Consider the following 9,359-nt stretch of genomic DNA (forward strand, 5'->3'; position numbering starts at 1 on the left):
GAAGGAGTTCATAGGTTTGAGAGCTCATAGCTAATGAACATGAGAAACAGAATGGAACCCGCTGGTCCTGTATCCACAAAGCCCTGTGGACACCTCGGGAGCTTACATGCCTGGAGATGAATGAAGGTGCCTGACTCCAACAGACTCGAGAGAAAGCACCTATCACTTCTGGTATCTTTATCAGCAATCCTGGACTCTAGACTTCTGCTCCAATAGCGAGGCTGCTTTTCAACCATCATCTGTTTGCTTCTCAGTACCACCATGGTGGCCCTGTTATTGCTGTCCAAGTAGAAAATGAATATGGGTCATTTGGTAAAGATGGGAGCTACATGGAATACATTAAGGAGGTAAGAATAGTTTTTTGCACCTGTATTTTTATTGCTTTTTTTCTAATTTCGTGCCTTGCTACAATGTATACCTGATTTTCAGTCCCATGAGTGGTGTTAGGTGACTTTTCTTGGGGAGATGTGATCAACCCTCCAGGAAACTAGTGATAGAATGAAGTATTGATTTCACCCAAGTCTAGGTTAATGAATCAGTGAGCATTTTGGGGTTACCTAGAGGAGCATGGGTGAGTCAAGGATAGCTGCCTCGCTGAGAAGCCCATCCAGAACTCTCTTTGGAGCTCCCGGCATGACATGCAGGGAATTTGGCCTGTTGTCCTCGCCTCTCTACAGCAGTTGTTACTGATTGTGTAACTCTGGGAGGAGCCTTGTGAATCTCCTGTTTCATTGTTTGTTTTGTTTACTTCTTGGGCTTTGGAGGCTTCCTTTACTTTCCTAGCTTTATATGCTTGTCTCTTCCAACCAGGAGGTACTCTTTCAATTTGGAGCAGATACATACTTACTCATGATCTCCATCATGAACATGTGAACATCTAGTTTCATTTTTTATAAAATTCCTACATAACAGTGTCAATCAAGCTAAATATGAATAGCTTTGTTATTAGACGATATAGCTCTATGTTTCTCTTCTGCACACCACTTCCTGAATAATCACTCACAAGCTTAATATTATCTATAAATGCTTGGCTGATGACCCAGGCTTATTACTAACTAGCTCTTACATTTAAATTAACCCATGGTTTGGGGCTTATTACCTCATTTTCTACATGTCTTGCTTCTTTGGCAGCTGGCTGGTGTCTCTAGGACTCTTTTCTTTTCTTGTATCTCTGCTTGGATTTCCCACCTGGCTCTATCCTGCCTTGCCTATATTCACAGCATAGAGAAAGACATCTCACAGTAGACAAAATGCGATGTTAGAAATCATTGTTCAAGGGACCTTCTTAAAACGTGAAAATTTGGTATTCCATTCAAAGTCCACCATGGCTTGCAGCTTTTTGGTTCATAGTATTTATATCTGTCTTCTTGGGGGCAGCGGTTATTCACAGCCATGCTAGTGTCCTTTCTTGTAGCTTAGACCCTCCTTATGTAGACTTCCCTTGCTTAAGGAATCCAGAGGTCTCCAATCTCAATGGTCCAATGGCCTCAGGGTACACAGCATGTTATATTTTCCAGGTTCTGAGCTGACTCAACCAGACATGGTGCTGCCTACTTGGCTCTGCCAACTGGGAACAGATAGCCTGAACTCCATCATTGATGTTCAGCTAGTATTAATTTTTTCTTGATTTTTTTAAGGTTACTGAGCTGGGTGGGTGGTGTTTGCCTGTAATCTCAGCACTTGGGAGGCAGAGGCAGAAGGATCAAGAGATCAGGAGCATCCTCAACTCTATAGCAAGTTCAAGGGCAGCTTAGGCTACAGGAAAGAATATTTTTTTTAATTTTTTATTTAAAAGGCTTTTTCTTTTAACATGCCAACTACAGTTAACCTTCCCTCCTCTTCTCCTGCCCCTCTACTTTCCCACTACCTAACCCCCATCTATTCCTCTTAAAGGGTAAGGCCTCCCATGGGAAATCTACAAAGTCTGGCATATCAAGGTGAGGCAAGACCAAGCCACTTTTTACTGTATCATGGCTGAGCAAGGTATCCCTCCATAGAGTATGGGCTCCAAAAAGCCAGTTCATGCACTAGGGATAAATCCTGATTTAATGCCAGTGGCCCCACAGACTGGCCAAGCCACAGAGCTGTCGCCCATAGTCAGAGGGCCTAGTTAGTTACTGTTCAGGTTCCCCAGCTGTCAGACCAGAGTCAGTCAGGTCCCACCAGCTCGGGGTTTGTCTCGTGGGTTTTATTATTATCTCTACCCCTCTGCTCATATAATCCTTCCTCCCTCTCTTTGACTGGACTCAGTCCAGGGCTTATCTGTGGACCTCTGCATCTGAAGAATCCCTATTTAAACATTAGTAACAACAACAGTTACCACTTAACTTTATTCCCGGGACTCTATGTGTCTACATGAATGCAAGAGATGTATAGGAAAGACCCTGGGCTTTCTGAGCCATGAGTCTGAGCTCTAGGATCCAAGCAGAATTTTCAGAATCTAGCACCTCTTTCCCACACAGTAAAATTTCTTGTTTCTGCTGATCCACATAGAACTCAAGTTAGTTTACTGGTACTCTTAGGACCCAACCAGGTCAGCCTTTCCTGGATAGTGTTGGGAAATTTGAGATCACTGAGAAAGTCCACCAAACAAAACTTGAATTTAAAAGGTAAAAACACAAGTTTATTTAGAGCAACATCACGGCAATAGTTGCTTTTGCCAACCTGGGACCTGCTGCAAAAGGGGAAGACAGACAGGGGCTGGAGATTTTAAAGGCACAAACCACAATTCTCTCAACCATAGTAATTTTCTGCTATGTGAGACATTGGCCTTTTTCTCCTTCTGAGCAAGTAGCAGTTAAGCAAGATAATAGAAGCAGACCGAGAATCTGGTTGATATTGTTGAATAGTAATTATAAAATAAAAGGGGAGGGAAATAATTTGGGGGAATAAGTCAAGTGGCTTTGAGATCAGTGTCCTCTTTAGATTGCTTAAGGTCAACTTCTGACAAGGCTGACCTTATATAGAGTCATAGTCTAGGCATACTGTAGTAACCAAGCCTTGGGCTAAGAATAAGGTCCTCGTGATTCCTAGGTTTTTTCTTTTTCACACGGCAGCTTAGCTTGAAATGAAAATTGTTTTTTTTAAACAAAATTGGTTTATTATCATAAATACCTTTCAGTATGTACAGTGTAATATATTTGGCATGAATCAATACAAAACCCCAATGAAAACCTTAACACAGCAGTTAACTCATCAATTATAAAAATAAGATAAGCTGTACAGAGTAATTCTGAGTTTGTTTTGACACTACTCCATTCTCACGGGTGAGATTAAAAAATGGACAACGAAATACACTGAAAATACCAAGTTTATCATTGAAATTAAGGTATTCTAAAGATGCTTTCCTGATAATTTGAATGTCTTACATAAATATTCTATCGTAGAATATACATGCTGTTTAACAATAAATTCAGTTGTTGCACAACAATAACTTTGCCAACATTTTATAAAAAATATTTTCTGAATGTCTACTGGTACTTTAGCTTCTTATTTACATTTTATTGGAATTAATTAATGCTAACTTCCCATCTTACAAGTACTTAATTGTTCTAAATCTGGTTGAAAATAAAAATAGTTAAATAAAATGAATTAAGATAATATAAAGTACAATTGAAAAACTAAATTCTTATAAGTATTGCAACATCTCTCATTCTAGATATAGAACTGAAAGTAACTTTATTAGACTCTTGCCCATTTGCATTTTATTCATGAAAGGGTTCCAAAAATATCACTTTTAATCTTTTATGTGATTAAAAAACCCACTGCTTCAAAATATACATCAGCTAAATCGTCTAATAAAATATGTACAAATATAAATACGACGCTTCAGGGAAAGATTCAATACGTATCTGAAGATGAAGAGAAATGAACTTGCTCATTGTCGTCTCCAAGTCCCAGTCTCTGGTCTAGTGCTTGCCCCATCATTTGTCACCACTGGCTTAGACTGAGTAACTTGGTCCATCTAGTCAGTGGACCAACAAACTGCCAAAGAGAATTCTCTATGAAGACAGCAAAAACTATGGAGACACCAGAGAAGGGTCTGGAGAGAAGCAGAGAGTGGCGGTGCAGTTAGTATTTAGTTAATCTCCAGATAAGTATTACAATAGCACCAAATTTCTTCCATTTCTTTCTTTGTTGTATTTACATACTTCCGTAGTGTGGTCATTGAGAAACTCAACTTTCATTTACCAAGCCTGTAAAGGGCCTCAGCCCTCCACTGTTTTAGTGAAGTATCTAGAACCACACCAAACTGAGCCTAAAGCAGCAATTTTAACGGCCTAAGTTGTACATGGTCACTCTGACTGTGCACCTTTCCCACCACTGCAGCAGATACCTTACATACAATCAAAGCAGTCATATGCATGTATGAAAACTCATGATAAAAAACTATTATTCTATATACTTACTATACACCAATTACAAAGTAAAAGATACCTGAAATAATCAACCTACAGGCACAATAGACTTACATTCAAGAATAGAGTTATCATTCAGTTCATGATTGTTTACCACTAATGGCACTTGTATTGAAAGACAGTGCACATCGCCACAGAAGTACCAGACAGAACCAAGCCTCTTACTTTTTAACCTGGTAGGGTAAAAAAAGAGAAACACAAAGAATTACCACTGTCTCCTTTCAGAATGTATCTCCAATGACCTAAAGATCTCCCCTTGGGCTCACTTTCTAAATTGTCTGCCATCTCCCACTAACATGCTGAGCACCAACCCCTTACCATATGGACATTTGGAGACATTTCTTACATCTGTTTTGTAGATCACACACCTTCCATCTGAGTCTTTGTTATCTAATTTCCCAATCTCTGCTCTTTGCCGTGGAGTAAGAAACGTAGATTAATAATCTTCATTTTCCCAACAGGCTCTGCTGAAGAGAGGGATTGTAGAGTTCCTCTTGACCTCAGATAATGACAGTGGGATGGAGACTGGCTCTGTCGAAGGAGGTACTGGCTTACAGCCGCTTTATAGGAAAAGCAAGGCTCTTAGGCAGCCAATAAAAATTGTAGACAAGTATCAAAGAGAACTGATCCTCTTTCCCATGTCTATTGTGATGGGTCCCAGAGATTTGATATGATACTAAATGAAGTTCAATATCAAAGCTCAGAGTTCAAATACCACATGTGTCATTTTTTATTTATTTTTCCCCTTTGAGCAAAGCATTGATGGAACTCTTCATTCTGAATCTATCTTTTATTTTTTAAAATAATTGCACAGGTAAGATCTAGGCTGGTGCAGGACATGGATCAGGGCCCTGCTCATGCCCACTAACATGGACAGTCTCATAGGGAACTATTGGATGGGTGTAAACAAGCTCACCTCAGCCAAAGTTCCAGTCCTGATATCACAGTCTTAGACTCAGCTTAAATACTGAGCAGATCTTAAAAAATTTATTAGAATCATGGAGTGATAGTATTATGGGAAAATTCCAAGAGCATGTGAATGGGTCCAGGGACAATACTGAGGTGATCTCCAGTGCAGAGTGACAGCTATTGTGGACTGCTTCCTTCTTCCTTTTGATACATTTGCTCTTATTACCATACCCTGGAAAGTGCAGAGTCTGGGATCCAAAGCCTTCATTCAGCTCCTAGGTGTTGCTATGTTAGCTGCCCTTGCCTTGGTCCACCTGTATGTTCAAAGTGTGGTTAAATTTAACTGTCTTCATCAACAAAGACAGTGTTCCTCCGTGTGTGGTGTGGCAATAGCTAGGACAGTTCTTTGTGCTTTGCAAAGTAGGTAACAAACACTGTCTTGTCACCCTGTCTACTCACCCCTTGTCACAATGTTTCAGAGGCACTTCTCTCTCTCTCTCTCTACAGCATTGACTACTCTCAACATGGCAGCCTTTGAGAAGGATTCTTTTCTTAAGCTTCAACAAATGCAGGTGAGATTTTCAAGCAACACTGGGTTCTATGTGTCTTCTGATAGATTTTGCTATCTTTGCCAATGACATTAGGGAAGACAGGAGTTGTGACAGACCGATGAATGACTCACCCAGATAGGGTGGTAAATATTAAGAATAGACACACAACCCAGCCATTTTTTTTTCTGTGAATGATTTGTATGATTAGTGTTTTTCTGGCTTAGCATAACTGGAGATGAGAATTGACTGTAAGTTCATTAACGTCTTGCTGCTTTTTTCTTCTCATTCAATCCCCTGACCTGGTACTATGTTAAAGGAGAGCATCTTGCCTCAAAATAGAATGTTTTTTTATCCGGACTGAGTACTTGGTTGATTTCCCAAGGGGAAAATATGTCTGCCTATATTTCAAATGATAGGAGTGATTCCATATATGAGAACTGTGATGTGGTTTCAACACTGACTTGAGATGGATTTAGAGAGTTAAAAAACAATAGCACCAAAACCAAACCAAATCAAACACACACACAAAACCAATTTATTATTTTCTGCTTTCTTCCAAGAAGCAGAATAAAATCTTTCACTACTGTCAGAAGCCTCAGCTTGGCTTCTTTCTCAAAATCCTTATTAAGCAGGAACATGAAAGATTATACATGATGGGCCAGAGAGATGGCTCAGTGGTTAAGAGCATTGCATGCTTTTCCAAAGGTCCTGAGTTCAATTCCTGGCAACAACATGGTGGCTCACAACCATCTGTAATAAGGTCTGGTGCCATCTTCTGACCTGCAGACATACAGACAAAATATTGTATACATAATAAATAAATATTTTTTAAAAAAGAATATACATGAGGAGTTTTATCCCATTTACCTAACTTTTGACAAAATGATTCTAATTAAGAAATGGTGCGACATTTTAAGGATTCTTTAGGCGGCCATCAGTCACAAGAATCTAGCACATAAACTGGCTGATTCATGTTTTGGTAATACGCCACTCTTTCTCAGTCAGAGATCCAGAACAGTAATTTGCCCACTTAGTGAATATATAGCTCCTGGTACTAAAACTAAAACACACATTCTAGTAAACAAGTTATAAGAAGAAGAAAAAATAAAAAACTCAACCAACACATGAATATTCTTCCAAGAAATACATTTTCCTGGAACTTGCTGCCCGCTGGCTTTCATCTTACATTAACATTGTATACCCAGAACATCTGGAACCTCTGTACAAACCTCATACAGAGGAAAAGCCAGCTCAGGACAGCTCAGGTCAGCTTGTGTCAGCTCATATGGCAGAGTGACCTGAGCAAGGTCAGATGGTGATTTAAGCCTCAAACCTGGAAATACAGAGCCCCAGTGTGGTTGTTCCTACGCCAGAACTTATTGTTGGGTAAGACAAGATACAGCCAAGTGAATGAAGTTCTCCAAAATTATCAAATGAGTATTTTCAAGCATTATGGAATTGGGAGGTAGGTCCAATTCCCAGCACCATGAGGTCGCTCCCGCCCATCTACGATATAGTCTGATGCCCTCTTCTCCCATGCTGGTGATTATGCACATAGAGCACAGCATGCAGAAAGTAAGTTAATCTTGAAAACTAAAAATTATATGAGTGTGAGAGAATTTGAATCGAAATAGGAACACAACTGCATTAAGGAAAATGTGGGAAACTTTGCAACTGCTCTCTCTCTCTCTCTCTCTCTCTCTCTCTCTCTCTCTCTCTCATGGTACCACTGTTCTACCTTATTTTCCAGTGTTACACTTAGCATTTGATTTGCTTTCTTTCTAGAATGATAAACCCATTATGGTCATGGAATACTGGACGGGCTGGTATGACACATGGGGGCAAAGACACAATGTTAAAAGTGCAACTGGTGAGTGAATCATAGCTTTTGGCTCTGATCAGGAAGGTCCTGTGGCATGGGTCATTCACAGAGCTCTCGCTTTATGGACATGCCTGCACAGGTGCATATATCCATCTAATCTTTGCTAATTGCAAGCACCATCCGTGATCTGAAGATGACCTTGTGAGTACAAATTAATTGTATGATACTTACCCTACAGGAATCGTACAGTTGAGTGTAAGCAGCAGATTGGTAGAAATTGAGAGAGAGAGAGAGAGAGAGAGAGAGAGAGAGAGAGAGAGAGAGAGAGAGAGAAAGAAATGATGTGTGGTTTTGTAAACACACAGGGAGGAGCACAGCCAGAGTCAAGACCCAGGCTAAACCTGCCATCTCCCCATTTCTTCCGGCAGCCAGATTAAACAAGAACCCACTGTTAAACATGAGTGCAAAAATGGAAATTTTTGTGGCAAAAATTATAAATAGTCATAGGCCTAATACAGTGATATAACATCCTAAGAAAGAAGGAATTACAGCATAGTAGTTATGTGCAAATAATTATAAAATTTAGATATTTATGAGACAAGATTTTGATCACTTAATACACGGAGTTTGGATACAATTTGTACCAAACGTATGGTGCAGCGAGAAGAACATTTTTAAAAACAGTGCTGCAAGCACCAGGACGTATTATTCTACAAGAGTGCTTCTGGGTGCTTCCACCCACTTGTTGGTAAGAAAGACAAAGACTGGCTATGTGGATGGAGCTAGAGATGATATTTCTTCACCTACAGTCTCTGTCTCCCCTGTTTTCACCCCCAACAGAAATCCAACTTACTGTGTCTAGATTTCTCCGATCTGGAATCTCCTTCAACATGTATATGTTCCATGGCGGAACCAACTTTGGTTTTATCAATGGAGCCCAGAGTATCTACCAGCACCGAGGTGTTGTGACTAGCTATGGCAAGTGATGATCGTGGGGATCTCTTCTCTGGGATGGGTGGTCCTAGAACCTTAGGGAGGAGACTCCACAGTCATGTTCTTGTATCATGAGATTTCAGCAGGCAGTCTGTGCTGAGCAATAAGGCTTTTGTCTGTGCCCCTTTAGTCTTTGACATTTATGCTGCCCAGAGAGCTGCCATTCTAGCAGCTAGGAATCCTGGCACTCAGTGCTCTGCTACATTTGTGTGCACTGACCCCATTGTTATCAGAACTGGCTAGGTGGGGAAAGGATACCAGGTAGAAGAGACGAGAGCGTCTGTGAGAAAGTCAAAGAGCAGAGTGAGCCCCGTGTTTGCAGATAGGATTTGGGGAATGTTTCCAGGTTGACAGTTCACACCTACATCTCAGCCTGTTACAGAATGTGACAGAGACAGAGGCTGTGTGTTCCATCTATCTTAACTTGGATGGATCTGGGCTGTCACGTGTCCCCATGCAGAAGCAGGGACTGCTGTGGAGGACTGTGTGGCCCAAACAGGGTCCTCTGTCTTGTAGACTATGATGCCGTGCTGACCGAGGCTGGAGATTACACAGAAAAGTATTTCAAGCTGCGGAAACTTTTTGCTTCTGCTTCAGGTACTTAGCCCCTTAGTGGGGGATGCCACTCTCATGGGCTGCCCATAGCTGTGGAGGAGCAAGAAAAGG

General features: G+C 40.7%; 1 protein-coding gene across 1 annotated transcript in view; it reads left to right on the plus strand.

Annotated features, from left to right (window-relative positions):
- Nucleotides 1-9,359, plus strand: part of LOC101989059 (beta-galactosidase-1-like protein 3) — a 30,217-nt gene that overhangs the window by 8,614 nt on the left and 12,244 nt on the right. The window contains exons 6-11 of the mRNA XM_005347455.2: nt 221-347; nt 4,880-4,961; nt 5,835-5,899; nt 7,664-7,748; nt 8,541-8,678; nt 9,210-9,290. Of these exons, the coding sequence (XP_005347512.1) occupies nt 221-347; nt 4,880-4,961; nt 5,835-5,899; nt 7,664-7,748; nt 8,541-8,678; nt 9,210-9,290 (578 nt within the window). The remainder of the gene's footprint in view (nt 1-220; nt 348-4,879; nt 4,962-5,834; nt 5,900-7,663; nt 7,749-8,540; nt 8,679-9,209; nt 9,291-9,359) is intronic.

The sequence above is a fragment of the Microtus ochrogaster genome, chromosome 5, assembly GCF_000317375.1.
Source record: "Microtus ochrogaster isolate Prairie Vole_2 chromosome 5, MicOch1.0, whole genome shotgun sequence".
Taxonomy (NCBI): Eukaryota; Metazoa; Chordata; class Mammalia; order Rodentia; family Cricetidae; genus Microtus; species Microtus ochrogaster.